This window comes from Scyliorhinus canicula, chromosome 3 (assembly GCF_902713615.1).
Source record: "Scyliorhinus canicula chromosome 3, sScyCan1.1, whole genome shotgun sequence".
Taxonomy (NCBI): Eukaryota; Metazoa; Chordata; class Chondrichthyes; order Carcharhiniformes; family Scyliorhinidae; genus Scyliorhinus; species Scyliorhinus canicula.
Genome location: NC_052148.1, coordinates 170777086 through 170794204, shown reverse-complemented (window position 1 = coordinate 170794204; position 17119 = coordinate 170777086). Strand labels below are relative to the sequence as shown.

Below are 17119 nucleotides of genomic sequence, written 5' to 3'. Positions count from 1 at the left end.
AAAGTATGTCTACTTTGATTCTTCACCGATCTGCCTGGACTACTCTTCAGCTGTCACCCTTGAGTAGGATGTGAGGGGGAGGGAGAGGGACTATCTGTTATTCCCATGGTCAGTGGGTGGGGGTGTGTGCCCCTCCTGGATGACCGGTTGGGGTGCTCCCCTTGTCAGCATGGAAGGGCTGATATTTACACGGCTGGGGGTGTGGGCTCTACCACTGGACATTGGGATTGGGGCACCCATTCCGAATGATAGCCTGAGCTGGAGAGTGATGGGATTCTGACACACTTGTCCCTCTGCATATATTTGCATGCCAAAGGACTGAGACTCTCAGATGGGCTCCACTCCTAACACCAGCGGGGGCCAGTCCTGAATCTCTGCTGGCGGGAGCACTTCAACTCCGGAAGAGAGAATCTCGCCCAATATCTTAGCACTGGAAAATCCTTAGCTGTGGCACCAATTCAGCATTCACTTCTTGCCAAATACTGGTACCAGTTTAGCAGTGTTTTGATTATATCCTTTCACTAAACATTTGTCGATTCATTGGTAGGTGACCGTGTTCTTTCTGTGAATGGAATCGGTCTGGAGGGTGCAACTCATAAACAAGCTGTGGAGACACTGAGGAGCACAGGACAAGTATGTATTCCACCCATTTCAGATTCATTTCTAATCTGTAAATAGAAAAGATGAAGTAAACTCACCTAATTATTGGGCACTATCTGTCTGCACAGTAGCACAAGTGATTAGCACTGTGGCTTCACAGCGCCAGGGTCCCAGGTTCAATTCCCCACTGGGTCACTGTCTGTGCAGAGTCTGCATATTCTCCCCGGGGCGCGTGGTTTTCCTCCGGGTGCTCCGGTTTCCCAGCACAGTCCAAAGACGTGCAGGATAGGTGGATTGGCCATTATAAATTGCCCTTAGTGTCCAAAAAGGTTAGGAGGGGTTATTGGGTTATGGGGATAGGGTGGAAGTGAGGGCTTAAGTGGGTTGGTGTAGAATCGATGGACCGAATGGCCTCCTTCTGCACTGTATGTTCTATGTCACCTCCTCCTCGCCCCACGTCGAGCCACTCCACCCACGTCGAGCTCCTCCCCCCCACCTCGAGCTCCTCCCCCCCACCTCGAGCTCCTCCCCCCACATCGAGCTCCTCCCCCCCCACGTCGAGCTCCTGCCCCCAACATCGAGCACCTCCCCTAGATCGAGCTCCCTCCCCCCACGTCGAGCTCCCTCCCCCCACGTCGAGCTCCCTCCCCCCACGTCGAGCCACTCCACCCACGTCGAGCTCCTCCCCCCCACCTCGAGCTCCTCCCCACACGTCGAGCTCCTCCCCCCATGTCGAGCTCCTCCCCCCACATCGAGCACCTCCCCTAGATCGAGCTCCCTCCCCCCACGTCGAGCTCCCTCCCCCCACGTCGAGCTCCCTCTCCCCACGTCGAGCTCCCTCCCCCCACGTCGAGCTCCCTCCCCCCACGTCGAGCTCCCTCCCCCCCACGTCGAGCTCCCTCCCCCCACGTCGAGCTCCCTCCCCCCACGTCGAGCTCCCTCCCCCCACGTCGAGCTCCCTCCCCCCACGTCGAGCTCCCTCCCCCCACGTCGAGCTCCCTCCCCCCACGTCGAGCTCCCTCCCCAACGTCGAGCTCCCTCCCCCCACGTCGAGCTCCCTCCCCCCACGTCGAGCTCCCTCCTCCCACGTCGAGCTCCCTCCCCCCACGCCGAGCTCCCTCCCCCCCCCACGCCGAGCTCCCCCCCCCCCACGCCGAGCTCCCTCCCCCCCACGCCGAGCTCCCTCCCCCCACGCCGAGCTCCCTCCCCCCACGCCGAGCTCCCTCCCCCCACGCCGAGCTCCCTCCCCCCACGCCGAGCTCCCTCCCCCCACGCCGAGCTCCCTCCCCCCACGTCGAGCTCCCTCCCCCCACGCCGAGCTCCCTCCCCCCACGCCGAGCTCCCTCCCCCCACGCCGAGCTCCCCCCACCACGTCGAGCTCCCCCCCACGTCGAGCTCCCCCTCCCCACGTCGAGCTCACTTCCCCCCCCCCCCACGTCGAGCTCCTCCCCCTCCCAAAATCATCTCTCTCTTCCCCCACCCCCACCCTGCACACCCACCCACGCTGTCCCTCCCGACATAGCAGGATTTGCACAAGACGCAGAACGACCGGAGAATCGCCCCCATTACCTCTACTTGGAGAGATACCTCTTCCTGGGAGCAAATTGTTTCTACATATTCTGAATGTTCTGTTTGAATCACCTTTCCTCATCCTGTATTTTATATTCCAGTTAATTTGCATTACTGGCTGATACAGATTTTTTAAAAATTCCTCTGCACATTATGTCAATTTAACCAGGGTTTACTTTTTATTCTTTCACCACATGTGGTCGTCGCTGGCAAGACCAGCATTTTGTTTCATCCCCAATTGCCCCTTGAGAAGGTGATGATAAGCTTGCTTCATGAACCACTGTACTCCTTGCGGTATAAGTGAACCCACAGTGCTGTTAGAAAGTGTTTTACTGTTTTGCCTTGAAAGCATTGTCAGCACATATTCCAATATCTTTTGTTTTCATCCTTTATTTTGTCTGTGTCGTGCTTGAAATTAAATCATTGTTCGGGCATAATCTGAGGTATTCAATTTTGTTTAAAGTCTCCCCTTAAGTGACTTTGCAAAGTTCCTCGTCTCTTCAGACATTTTGCAATGTGTTCCAATGCAACAGAATATTGAGGCCTGAACTTCCAATGGAATGACAATTAGAGTTGGATTGCAACACTCCTAGTTTCCTGTGTCACAAACTAGGCAGTCATAGAACCATAGAATACATACAGTGCAGAAGGAGGCCATTCAGCCCATCGAGTTGGCACCGACCCTCTGAAAGAGCACCGTACCTAGACCCACTCTCCTGCCCTTTCCTTGTAATCCCAGCTAACCCACACATCAAGTGGCAATTTTATCATGGCTAATCCACCTAACCTGTGCAACTTTGAACTGTGGTAGGAAACCGGAGAACCCGGAGGTAACCCATGCAGACGGGGAGAATATGCAAACTCCACACAGTCACCCAAAGCCAGAATTGAATCCTGGTCCTTGGAGCTGTGAGGCAGCAGTGCTAACCATTGTGCCGCCATGCTCTCTCCCCTTACTCGCCTGCCCTTCAGATTCAGGCCGGAAGAGAATTTTGTACATCAGTGATGTCCTGAGGCTTTCAGTCAAAGTCTGCACAGTGGACTTGAGGAGGGCTGTCCCCTCTTTTTTTAACAGTACTGGCTGTAAATCAGGTAAGTTTAAAGGTCCAGCCACTTCCAAGCCAGGGAGAATATAGGCTTGTCAGGTAGGTGGTTAGAGTTTGGGGAGAGAACAGGGAGGAGATTGGGCAGTCAGAATGGAGTACTGGGGTGGTTAGTTGGGAGGGTAGATTGGGGGAGTTTGAGTCAGGCCTAGGGTTGGGGGAAATCACAGGGTTCGGGGGTGGGGGGGGGAAACACCCTTGAGTTTGATCTTCAGGGAGTCGAGGGAATCCCCTGGGTAGTTGAGCTAGAGATAGGGTAGGTTCGTCAGGTAAATTGGTAGGATTGGGGGTTTGATCATCAGTGGGGTCTGTTTTGTTTGGAGCAGGGTGCCAGGTAGTCACTTGGGGTTAGGGTAGTCAGTGGAGAGGGGGAGTAGGGTGGTGGATTGGTCAGTGTTGGGGGGGGGGGGGGGGGGGTCAGTGGTGCTGTCAGTCAGGATTGGTGAAGTGATCAGTGACAGTGGTGGAGGGGGGTCAGTTGGTCTGGGGGGTTGGGGTCAGGTGGTTACTGGGGGCAGTGTTTTGGTGATAAATTGTTGGGTTGGGGCCAGGTGGTCATTGGGGTGGAGGCCAGACTGGGCAGGATGGTGGGTGGACACTTGAGTGGGAGTGGGCAGTTCGGCATGTTAAAACATGCTGTTGAAGAAGCAAGGGTATGTTTTTTCTTCCATTTTTCGGGGGGCGCACAGTCAGGGGCTGAAGGCTCAGCCATCAATGGGTGGTTTTGATTGAGGCGAGACATTCAGGGATGGGGTCCCCTTGTCAGTCAGGCAGGGTCTTGTGCGGGATGGGATGGGACTAGTGAGGAATTGGGTAATCAGGGGTCCCTTGGGAGTGTGGGGATGCACCATGGAGTTGGTGTGTATAGAGCAGTTGTGAGGATTAGTCGGAGGTCCCATGTGGAGTCCCGGGAAGTCAGTACAATAGTTAACCAGAAGCTAGAAGTGGTTTTAAGTCTTCTAACTTTTTCTGGGTAACTGTTGCTGTAAGACAGTCAGAACTATCCGCACTTTGCGATTTGAATTGCGTGTCCCAGTGCAGCTCATCAAAGGTTTGAACTTCCCAGCCATTTGCCTTTGCAATACAATCCTTACCTGGGAATATCTCGGTTGGGGGAGTGGGTTCAAACTTTTTGTTTATTGTGTTACGTGCACACTCACTGCATACAAGACTGCATTGTAAATTAAATATTAAGTAGAAAATGTATCGAGCATATCCTTCTTTCCAGGTTGTTAATCTGTTACTGGAGAAGGGCCAGCTCCCTGCAGCCAATGTTCATGCTCCAGTCACTCCACAGTGCACACCTCCAAGTGCAGCCAATCAAAATGAACCGTGTGAATCATCTGACAAAAAAGAGCAAGGCTCAAAACCCATGTCATCAAATGCTAAAGATTACACTTCTGACAATGATGGTAAGAAACTATGATGTTTACAATTTTGTAGAAACTGTGATGTTTAAAATTGTTGAGACATAGCTGTGCTGTAAAAGCCAATTAAGGTAGTGAGCAGTTAAAACAAAAGCAACAATAATTAATGGTCTCCGGTCTCTATTGTGTCCTGTAGCTGATTTTAATAGAGTGCCAATTGGGTCAATATATTTGGCTTAGGAAGGGAAAAGTAGCTTGGAATATGGCTCCTCAAGTGGGAAAATTGTTTGCAGGTGCAGTTATGTGATATTTTACTTTTTTTTTTTTTAATAATTTTTATTGAAATTTTTCGATACAAACATTTACCCCTACTACATTTTAAATTATAACACAACAAATCCCCCCTGGAAAATCCTCCCCACGCCCTCCCCCGCGCGCACCCCCCCACCCTCCCCCCCCGCGCTACCAGTCTAGCAACCAAACCGTTTTTCCCTTTCTGCCGATGGCCTCGGGCAGTCATTGCCCGCGACCCCCTGCTGACGTGCTCCCTTCGTTGCTATCCCCCCCCCCCTCCCTTCCCCCCCCCCCCCCCCCCCCCCCCCCCCCCCCCCCCTTTCTCCCCGGGTTGCTGCTGTTTCGGCCTCCAGCTCCTATCTCTGATCCAGAAAGTCAAGGAAGGGCTGCCACCGCCGGAAGAACCCCTGTACCGACCCTCTCAGGGCGAATTTGATTCTTTCCAATTGGATGAAGCTTGCCATGTCGTTTAACCAGGTGTTAACACTTGGTGGCCTTGTGTCCCTCCACTGAATCAAGATCCTTCTCCGAGCTACCAAGGACGCAAAGGCCAATATTCCAGCCTCCCCTGCCTCCTGTACTCCTGGCTCCACCCCAACCCCAAAAATCGCTAGCCCCCACCCTGGTTTGACCCTGGTTCCCACCACTCTCGATACCGTCCCCGCCACCCCCTCCCAGAACTCTTCCAGTGCCGGGCACATCCAGAACATATGTACATGGTTCGCAGGGCTTCCCGAACACCTAACACACCTGTCCTCACCCCCGAAGAACCGACTCATCCTAGTCCCCGTCATATGGGCTCTGTGCAGCACCTTAAATTGGATGAGGCCCAACCTTGCGCACGACGACGACGAATTGACCCTCTCTAAGGCATCCGCCCATGTCCCATCTTCTATCTGCTCTCCCAGCTCCGCTTCCCACTTGTCTTTCAGCTCCTCTATCGATACCTCCTCCACCTCCTGCATTATTTTGTAGATGTCCGAGACCTTCCCTTCTCCGACCCAGACCCCTGACAGCACCCTATCACTCACCCCTCTATCGGGAAGCAAGGGAAATTCTTCCACCTGTCGTCTGGCAAATGCCTTCACCTGCAGGCATCTAAACGTGTTCCCCGGGGGGAGCTCAAATTTCTCCTCCAGCTCTCCCAGGCTCGCAAACCTCCCCTCTATGAACATGTCCCTCAGTTGCCTGATGCCCGCCCTGTGCCAGCTCTGGAATCCCCCGCCAGTGTTCCCCGGGACAAATCTATGGTTCCCTCTCAGTGGCGCCGCCATCAGACCCCCCACTTCCCCCCTGTGTCGCCTCCACTGCCCCCAGATTTTCAGGGTGGCCGCCACTACCGGACTCGTGGTATACCTTGTGGGGGGGAGCGGCCATGGTGCCGTTACTAGCGCCCCCAGGCTTGTATTGCCGCAGGACGCCCTCTCCATACGTTTCCAAGCTGCCCCCTCCCCCTCCATCACCCACTTGCGCACCATCGATGCGTTCGCCGCCCAGTAGTATCCGGAAAGATTGGGTAGCGCTAATCCTCCCCTGTCCCTACACCGTTCCAAGAAAATCCTTCTCACTCTAGGGGTGCCATGTGCCCACACATAGCCCATAATGCTGCTAGTTACCTTCTTGAAGAAGGCCCTGGGGAGAAAGATGGGCAAGCACTGAAACAGAAACAAGAACCTCGGGAGGACCGTCATTTTGACTGACTGCACCCTCCCTGCTAGCGACAGCGGTACCATGTCCCACCTCTTGAACTCCTCCTCCATCTGCACCACCAGCCTTGAAAAGTTCAGCTTGTGGAGGGTCCCCCAGTTCCTTGCCACCTGCACCCCCAAGTACCTGAAGCTCTTTACTGCTCTCTTAAAGGGGAGCCGCCCAATTCCCTCCCCCTGATCTCCCGGGTGTATCACAAAGACCTCACTTTTACCCACATTTAATTTATATCCCGAAAAGTCCCCAAACTCCGCTAGTATTTCCATTACCTCCGGCATTCCCCCTTCCGGGTCCGCCACATATAACAACAAATCATCCGCATAGAGTGATACCCGATGTTCCTCCCCTCCCCTTGTCAGTCCTCTCCACCCCCCTGAACCCCTCAGTGCCATCGCCAACGGTTCGATCGCTAATGCAAATAGTAAGGGGGATAGGGGGCATCCCTGCCTGGTACCTCGATGGAGCCCAAAATACTCTGACCTCCTCCCGTTTGTAACCACACTCGCCATCGGGGCCGAATACAGCAGCTTCACCCACTTGATAAATCCCTCCCCAAACCCAAACCGTTCCAGCGTCTCCCACAGGTATTCCCACTCCACCCTATCGAATGCCTTCTCCGCATCCAGTGCTACCACTATCTCAGCCTCCCCCTCCACTGCTGGCATCATAATCACATTCAACAGTCTCCGGACATTTGTGTTAAGTTGTCGTCCCTTTACGAACCCCGTCTGGTCCTCATGGATTACCCCTGGCACACAATCCTCTATTCTGGTTGCCAGGACCTTTGCCAACAGTTTGGCATCTACATTCAAGAGGGAGATAGGCCTGTAGGACCCGCACTGTACAGGGTCTTTGTCCCGCTTCAGGATCAAGGAGATCAGGGCCTGTGACATTGTCGGGGGCAGAACCCCCCCCTCTCGCGCCTCATTGAAGGCTCGCACCAGCACTGGACCCACCAAGTCCACATACTTCTTATAAAATTCCACCGGGAACCCATCCGGCCCCGGCGCCTTCCCCGCCTGCATCTGGCCTATCCCTTTAACTAGCTCCTGCAGCTCTATCGGCGCCCCCAGCCCCTCCACCCGTTCCTCCTGGACCTTTGGGAACCTCAATCTATCGAGGAAGTTCTCCATTCCCCCCCTCCTCCTGGGCGGCTCAGACCGGTACAATTCCCTGTAGAAATCCCTGAAGACCCCGTTCACCTCTTGCCCCTTCTGCACTACGTTCCCTCCCTTCTCTCTCACTCCCCCAATCTCTCTGGCTGCATCTCGCTTGCGCAGCTGGTGTGCTAGCATCCTGCTCGCCTTTTCCCCGTACTCATAGACCGCGCCCTGTGCCCTTCTCCATTGCGTCTCCGCCTTCCTAGTGGTCAGTAGGTCAAACTGGGCCTGTAAACTGCGCCGCTCCCTCAACAGCCCCTCCTCTGGTGTCTCCGCATATCTCCTGTCCACTTCTATAAGTTCCCCCACCAGTCTCTCCCTCTCCTGCCTCTCCTTCCTTTCTCTGTGTGCCCTTATGGAGATCAGCTCTCCTCTGATCACTGCTTTCAGGGCCTCCCAGACTACCCCCACCTTCACCTCGCCCGTGTCGTTCGTGCCCAGATATCTCTCAATGCCCTTCCGGACCCTTCCGCACACCTCATCGTCCGCCAGCAGCCCCACATCCAGGCGCCACAACGGGCGCTGGTCCCGTGCTTCCCCCAGTTCTACCTCTACCCAGTGTGGTGCATGGTCCGAAATCGCAATGGCCGAGTACTCCGTGTCCTGCACTCTCGAAATCAGCCCCCTGCTCAGAACAAAAAAGTCTATTCTGGAGTACACCCTGTGGACGTGGGAGAAAAAAGAATACTCCCTCGCCCTTGGCCTGCCAAATCTCCAAGGGTCTACCCCCCCCATCTGCTCCATGAACCCCCTTAGCACCTCTGCCGCTGCCGGCCTCCTATTCGTCCTGGAACTCGATCTGTCCAGCCCAGGGTCGAGCACTGTATTGAAGTCCCCCCCCATGATCAGGCCCCCTGCCTCCAGACCCGGAATGAGGCCCAACAGGCGCCTCATAAAACCCGCGTCATCCCAATTCGGGGCATACACATTCACCAGCACCACATTCTCTCCCTGCAGCCTACCCTTCACCATCACGTACCTACCCTCCTTATCTGCTACCACCTGCGCCGCCACGAACGACACCCTCTTTCCCACCAAAATCGCCACCCCCCGGTTCTTTGCGTCCAAGCCTGAGTGGAACACCTGTCCCACCCACCCCCTTCTCAGGCGTACCTGGTCTACTACTCTCAAGTGAGTCTCCTGCAACATTGCCACATCCGCCTGCAGTCCCTTTAGGTGTGAAAAAACCCTTGATCTCTTGACTGGCCCATTCAGCCCCCTCACGTTCCAAGTAATCAACCGGGTCGCAGAGCGACCCGTCCCTTTCCCCTGTCTATTAGCCATGTCCTGTCCCCTGTTCGCCCCGGGTCGACCCTCCCCTTCTGACCCGTTCCCCATGGCGATGGCCCCCCCCCCTCTCTCCTCCCGTTCTTCCCTTCCCGTCCTCGGCCTTTCCAGCAGCAACCCGGTATCCCCCCCCACCCCCCTTCCCCCCCCCCCCCCCCCCCCCCCCTGGCTAGGACCCCTCCTAGCCGCGGTGTATCCACCATCGTACTCCCGAGAGTCAGCTGGTTTTCGCTGACCCGGCTGCCCCTGCCACACTCCGACTCCTCCCGATGTGGGGGGGGAGGGGCCTCCCCCCCCCCTTGCCATCCCTCTCTGACCCCGCTTCAGCGCGGGAAAAGCCGCCATTACTGGCCACACCCCACTCTTCTCTCCTCCCCCTTCCTCCGTCCCGCGCGCGGGAAACAGGGGAAAGCCCGCGCTTTCGCCCGGCCACACCCTACCCCGCCATCTTCAATTCCACCCCCGTCCCCATCCAAGCCCATAAAAAAGCCCCCTTAAAACGAGAGGAAGAAAAAAGAGAAAAAGAAAACACGCATAACCAACTTGCACCCCCCCCGTCCCGCCTCCCCAACTTAACAATATAACAATATAAATAACAAATCTCAAATAAATACATAAATACATAACTATGCCTGCATAACTAAATAACTACCCAATAATAACGTATTTAACCATCACCCTCCATCGAACAGAACAGTAACCATAACCCTTAAAGGAACAGATCAAAAAACAGTAAAAAAGCCCCCCCTACAACAACAATAATTAAGGGAAGTTGGCAACGGGAAGAGACACACAAAAAGGAACAAAGAAACCCCCCATAACACAAGTTTCAAAGAAACCAAACGATCCATCAACTTTAACCAAGTTCCGACCTGGCCTAAGAAAGACATGGGCCACTTGATCAGTCAAGGGTACTCGGGCGGCCTCGACCGCCGGCGTTCCCAAGTTCTAGTTCAGGTCCAGCTTTTCCTCCCGAACAAAAGTCCATGCCTCCTCTGGGGTCTCAAAGTAATGGTGCTGGTCCTTGTAGGTGACCCACAAGCGCGCTGGCTGCAGCATTCCGAACTTGATCCTCTTTGCGTGCAGCACCGCCTTCGTTCGGTTAAACCGGGCCCGCCGCTTTGCCACCTCCGCACTCCAGTCCTGATATATCCGCACCGTCGAATTCTCCCATTTGCTGCTTTTCTCCCTCTTGGCCCACCTCAGCACTTTCTCCCGATCACAGAAACGCTGGAATCGCACCAGCACCGCCCTCGGGGGCTCGTTCGCCCTAGGCCGCCTAGCCATGACCCGATATGCTTCTTCCAGCTCCAGGGGCGATGGACCGGCCCCCTCTCCCATCAGGGAGCTCAGCATCTCCGCTACATATTTCGGGAGATCAGGCCCCTCCAGGCCTTCTGCTAGGCCCAGGATCCTCAAGTTCTTCCGCCTCATTCGAGTGTCCAGCTCCTCGAAGCGGCTCTGCCATTTCAGGTGGAGTGCCTCGTGCACCTCCACCTTTCCCACGAGGACCGTGGCCTCCTCCTCCCTTGCAGTCATCTCCTGCTGCAGCTCTCTTGTCGACGCCTCTTGGGTCGCCTGGGCCCCCATCAGCCTTGTGGTCGTCGCGTTCATAGACTCTAAGAGTTCCACTTTCAGCTCCGTAAAACACCGGAGGAGAGCGGCCTGCTGCTCCTCCGCCCATTTTCTCCAATCTTCTAGTGCGCCACCGGCCGCCATTTTGGTCCTCTTCCCCCGCTTTTTTCGGGGAGCTGCTGCCGCTTTTTTTGTCGCCCCACTCCGAGTACCGACCATAAAGTTGGTCTCACTCTCCTCAGGGAGCCTTCCCCCACCGGGATTCGTCTTTACAGTACCGTCGGGGCCCTCCAATCGGCCCTTAAACACCTTTGTTGCAGGAGCTGCCAAATGTGCGACTTAGCTGGTCATAGCCGCAACCGGAAGTCCGTGATATTTTACTGAGGCTAAATTAAAACATGCTGTTGAAGCAGCAAGGGCATGTTTTTTCTTCCATTTTCTCAGTGTCTTTAAAGACAAATTTTTCCATGTATATCAATCCCAGACACAGCATGGGGCTGGATTCTCCATTCTGGAGACTAAGGGCGGAATTCTCCGCTGGTGGCCAAAATCGTGGAGGCCATCGTGAACTCGGCCGGGGTTCACAACGGCCTCGGGGCCCGCTCCCCGCACCTAATTCACCCCCACCCGGGGGGCTAGGAGCGAGACCCCGGCCGCGTCCTCGGCCACCAGAAATTACGCCCGAATGACGCTTCGCGGATGACATCAGCACGCAAACAGCGCGAACCCGCGGTGCCGTCTTTCTCCACCGGCGCCCGGCAAGACGTGGCGGCTTGATCTTGCCGGGCGGCGGAGGGGAAAGAGTCCGTCCGTTTTGGACGCAGGCCCGACGATCGGTGGGCACCGATAGCGGGCCTATCCCCTCTGGAGCACAGTCGCGGTGCTCCCGTCCCAATCGGGCCCCTGGATGCCCCAAACAGGCATCCGGCGCCCGTTTCATGAATGCAGCGACCAAGTGTGGTTGCTGGCGTGTTGAAACGGGCATGAAGGGCCGGCCGCTGGGCCCATCAGGCTCGGAGAATCGGCGTTCGCCATGAAAAACGGCGAGCGGCAATTTTTCCGAGAAGGGGGGGGAGGGGAGAATCGCGGGGGCGCCAGGGGGGGCGTAAAAAATGTCGGGAGGCCCTCCCACGATTCTCCCACGCCACGTGGGGAGCGGAGAATTCCGCCCTAAGTATTGACGCCAGTGTAGAATGTGTTGAGTTTCACAACAGGAAATTTGGCGCCGACCCCTCACCGATTCTGGTACCGGTGAGGGGCTAGCATGGGCGCTGACTGAAACCCCCGTTGCCTGCGCGAAAACGGCCGGAGAATGGCCGGGTTCCAGGCCTCACATGCGCACGGCTGACGACCTGCACCAGTTACGCTGTACAACATGGCGCTGGCCGTGCGCGTAACCCCCCCACTAGGCGCCCCCCCATCTCAGCCCTAGCAGATGCCCCGCCAGCGGCATGGATCCCAGCCGACTGTGGCGGTTCTGGACACAGTCCGCAGCTGGCACGCTGGCTCAGCCCACATGTGTCCCGTGCCATCGGGAACTCGACCCATTGGGGGCAGAGCATTGCAGGTGGGCCGGCCGATGATATGCCAACGGCGTGCGTTACAATTACATCATTTTGGACGTGGCGTAGCATGGAAGACCAGTGTCAAACCGGCGCTGGCCCTGATTTCCGTGTCGGAGCCCATTTTCCGTCCGATCGCCGAACACAATTTCGTGGGAGAATCCTGCCCACGATCTCCAAAGTTCCCCTGTTCTATGTGAGTTTATTTTGTCCCCATTCCCATATGATTTGTGAATAAACAAAAACACACATTAATGGGCTATTGGATATTTAACATGGTAAACTTTGACCTGCCCAATACGGTTGCCATTGCAGTGATGCAAGTCTCAACTCCATCATAATATAATGATGGATGCATCATTAAAGAATCTGTGGTTCACTGCAGGGGCATTATGGAGTGGCTGAATATTTTCAGGATTGCAGTTTGTCGGAGGTAGTCAGCGCACCAACAGCTTGACCTCTGAACAATAAGTGGGGTGGTCATCCAGAAGAGTAGGAAGAGGCAGGCAGTGCAGGACTCCTCCAGGAGTGCAGGATTTTCAAAGTGCTATTCAGCATTCAATGCTAGTGAGGGTAAAGACCCCTGAAGGATGTTTCCTGCCCTTCCAGGGTGGAGGCATTGCTGGATCTAGCTCTAGGGAATGATGTGGCTCAAGCAGAGGAATTCACAGTGAGGGAGCATCTTGGAAATAATGATCATAGTATAATATGGTCCAGATTAAGAGAAATCAAAGATTAAAAACAAATATTAAAACTGCACGAGGAATCCTTTCGGTGAATTGAAGGGATATCTGCCTGGAGTAATTTGAAATAAAAGATTACATTTCGATTTGCCAATGAAGCACTGGGTGTCCTGCAGAGAAGAGGTGGTTTGGGTACAAGTCTAAACACATGCTTATCAACAGGAAAGGGAAGGACCATTAAAGCAAAGGTTGTTAGAGTTAATAGGTTTAAGGGTATCTGACAGATGACAACCAGCTTAAAAATATAAGGGCGAATCATGATAAAGATTTTAAAAAACACTGAAAAGTGTTAAAGGAGGAAATAAGTCAGGCAAAGTGACTGAGAGAGGATTGGAGACTTGTTTAAAATGGAATCCAGTTGTTGCCTTAAAATTATAGAACTGTACATCATAGAAGGAAATTGTTCAACCCATCGGATCCGGGCCTACTCTCTGCAAGAGCAGTTTAGTCCCACTCCTCCGCCCTTTCTCCTTAGCTCTGCAATTTGTTTGCTAATTTGTGCTTCACCAATTCCCTTTTGTAAATCATGATTATATCAGCTTCCACCAAACTCTCAGGCAGTGAATTCCAGATCTTTATCAGTTGCTGTATAAAAAGGTTTTCCCTCTTGTCACTTGTGCTTCTTTTGCTAATCATTTAAAATCGGTATGCTCTAGTCTTGACCTTTGCACCCACTCTGTCACGGCCGTGTAAAAAGGCATTTCCTCAAAGCGGTCCATGAGCTAACTTTTTATGTGTGTTTGTATGTGTGGTGAATGTAATATATGAATGTATATAATAATTCACACTGTTATTGTAAGCGCAGTAGCGCCATCCTACCACTAGGGGGAGTAGCGCTGGGAGCACTGAGGAACTTGTACAGGGCTCCACCTTTGGTTCCGCCCATGACTCCTCCCCCTAGTGCAGCTGTATAAGTATCCGTGTCCAGAGTCAGCCTGGGTCACTTCGAGTTCATCAACAGGTAACAGGCTGGCTCTGAAGTAAGTCGATTAAAGCCTAGATTCACTTCGGAAACACGTGTCTGATGAATTGATGGTTCCATCAGTATGTAGCCCACTTTTAATTTGCGAATGATTCAATTTAAAAATACCCAGTAGGGTTCCCAGATAAAGGTTCATTTATTACAATATTATTGCAGTAACTTAAATAGAAGTAATAAAGTTACTAATTAAATGCAGATTAATAAAAGATACTTATAAAGAAGGGTCCCAAAGACTCACATTGGACTCGAAACAGAAACTCCGTTTCTCTCAATTGATGCTGCCAGTCCTGCTGAGTTTTTCCAGCACTTTCTGTTCTTATTTCTTCTAAAAATGAAATTCAATTCAGTCCTTTACGATATTGTTGCAGGTCTGTAGCTCACAATTGATCTGTTGGTTGTCTGGAGTGAAGGGTTCAAGTTAAAGAGTTGTGTTCCGCAGCTGATGGCTTCTGTAGTTGAATGGTCGGTGTTTGCCTTTTCAGACGGACTCAGCAGGTAGAGTAGCTTTGGGAACAAGTGAAGGTTCCTTTTCTTTACTGGTTCTGCAGCACGGCACTTAAAGGTTGCCTGGATGCATTTTTCAGCAGAACAGTGAGGATGTCTGGGCAACTTCATCTGTGACTCCCAGTGCAGGGGAATCCCAGCTCTCGCAAGCGTTCCACAGTTAATTTACTGAGGGCGGTACTGATGGAACACACTCCCACTCTCCCCCGCGGGGAGAGTCCAGATGATCAAAATGAACGTACTGCCCAGATACCTCTTCCTACTTAGATCCATTCTGAACTACATCCCCCAAACTAGGCAGCAATTTGGCCTGTCTAAAATGTCGGACAAAGCTCCCATCTGCAACAACCATAGCTTCACACCAGCGCTGACTGACGCCACCTTCAAAAGGTGGGGGAGAGACGGAGGGACAGTGACAGTCAGGGACCTATGCACGGACGACAGGATCGCAACACTGGACAAACTGACAGAGAAATTTCAGCTAGCCAGGGGGAACGAGCTAAGGTAACTACAACTCAAAAACTTCCTACGAAAGGAGACAAGGACGTACCCACAACCGCCACGACAGACATTACTGGAAGAGTTACTGGACGCAAGCATACTAGATAAAGGAAACTGTAGTGACATTTATGACCGACTGGTAGAGAGGGCTGACACCGTACTGGACGCAACAAGAAAGAAATGGGAGGATGACCTGGGGATTGAAATAGGGTGGGGACTCTGGAGCGAAGCACTGCACAGGGTCAATACCACCTCCAAATGCGCAAGGCTCAGCCTGACGCAGCTAAAAGTGGTACATAGAGTCCACTTAACAAGAACCCGTATGAGTAGGTTCTTCCCGGAGGTGGAGGATAGATGTGAACGGTGCCAAGGAGGCCCGGTCAACCACGCCCACATGTTCTGGTCTTGCCCCAGACTTGCCGGGTACTGGACAGCTTTCTTCGAGGCCCAGACTTGCGGGGTACTGGACAGCCTTCTTCGAGGCAATGTCCAAAATGGTGGGGATGAGGGTAGAGCCATGCCCGAAAGTGGCGGACTTTTGGGTTTTAGACCAGCCAGATCTATTCCTAGGGAGGAGGGCAGACATCATTGCCTTTGCCTCCCTGATCACCCGCCGTAGAATCCTGTTCGGTTGGCAGTCAGCAGCACCACCCAAAGCTGCAGACTGGCTGTCCGACCTCTCTGAATCTCTCCAAATGGAGAAAATCAAATTGCCATCCGAGGGTCAGACGACGGCTTCCACAGAACGTGGGAGCAATTCACAGAATTGTTTGTGGCCAACGAACAAGCAGAAGAATAACCAGGTAGCCAAGAATCAGGGGAAAGTAGCCAAAGCAGGAGAGGGAGAGAGAGACCCGGGGGGGGGGGGGGGGGGGGGGGGGGGAAGTACAGCTAAGCCTAAGAGGAAAGAAAGGCGAACCACAGGATGTGGGGAAGGGGATGGGAACAAGAGAGGAGAGCTGGGGTGGGGGGGAGGGGGAAGAGGCAAGGAAATGGCCGGAAGGAGGGTACGGGATGCAATAACAAACTTGACATCTCCAGGAACAGAGAACGGGGAGAATACAGGCGAAAGCCAGGAGGAACGGCTGAAGAGGAGGTGAGTGTGAGACGACAACGGCAGAAAGATCCGTCCGGGAGAAGCAAGTGGCAACACCAACACCAAATCCATTTGAGTATTGCCCACTGTAATTGTTTCTCTGGCCCCCACCTCCCCAGTCTCCACCCCACCCCCCACAAACAGTCGCCTACTTGTGTGTTGTAAATAATGTTGCCAGGTGTACAGAGTTGCTGCTGTTGAGCTGACGCACAATACCCTTCCAGTTATTCTATTTTATTTTTTATTTTATTTTTATTATTACTTTTTTTTGGTATGTTTGCGTGTGCCCTTCTCTTATGTAATATATATTTCTTTGTCTGTGTACATAACGGTAAATATACTTTGTTCAAAAACCCAATAAAAACATTTATTTAAAAAAAAGTTTATTTGCTGGTTTGTTTTTTTCCCTATTGTTTATCTCCTTCTATTTCACCAGCGCATGTTCTTTCTTCATACCTGCTCTAGGCACATTATTTGTTTCTTTACTTGTCCCATTACCACTTTCTTTCGCCTTGGACCATGAAGTCTTTTGCCCTTTTAATGTTTCCTGATCTCTACCCTATCACGGATGTCCCCTTCTGTTCTTCTTATCACCCTCCACTCTTTCAGTTGCTCAAAGCCATTTCCAATTTTTCCCAATGCTGATGGAAGGTTACAGACATGAAACATTGACTGGATTTTACTGCCCCTGAGGCAATGGGCCGGGAAGTAAGTGAACCAGTAAAATACCTAGGAGCCCGGTCCGGGCGGACCTCCAATGCAATTGTGCTTCTGCGGAGGTTTCCCAGCAGCAGGGTTTGCAGCAACCTTGGTGCCTGCTGACCAGAGGCAGACAGACAATTTGAATAATTAAAAACCTAATTATGGGCCATGCCCTAGGCCACCGAGGTTTTATTAGTGGCAGAACAGTGCCCTGTGTGGGGAGGCCAGCAGATGTATGAAGTTGCTTTCCAGAGAGGGATCATTGGAGACAGATAATCCATGGCCCCAGGAGGGGACCACAAGCAGCAAAGACCACTGCTGCTCTTGAGGAATTAAAATGATAGCTATCTGGAAGCTCAGGGTCATT

General features: G+C 53.2%; 1 protein-coding gene across 13 annotated transcripts in view; it reads left to right on the top strand.

Moving 5' to 3' along the window:
* ptpn13 (protein tyrosine phosphatase non-receptor type 13) overlaps positions 1-17119 on the top strand; it is a 367703-nt gene that overhangs the window by 234011 nt on the left and 116573 nt on the right. For all 13 annotated transcript variants that reach the window (XM_038791751.1, XM_038791755.1, XM_038791749.1 and 10 more), the window contains 2 exons: positions 548-633; positions 4501-4684. In XM_038791751.1, coding sequence (XP_038647679.1) covers positions 548-633; positions 4501-4684 — 270 coding nt within the window. The remainder of the gene's footprint in view (positions 1-547; positions 634-4500; positions 4685-17119) is intronic.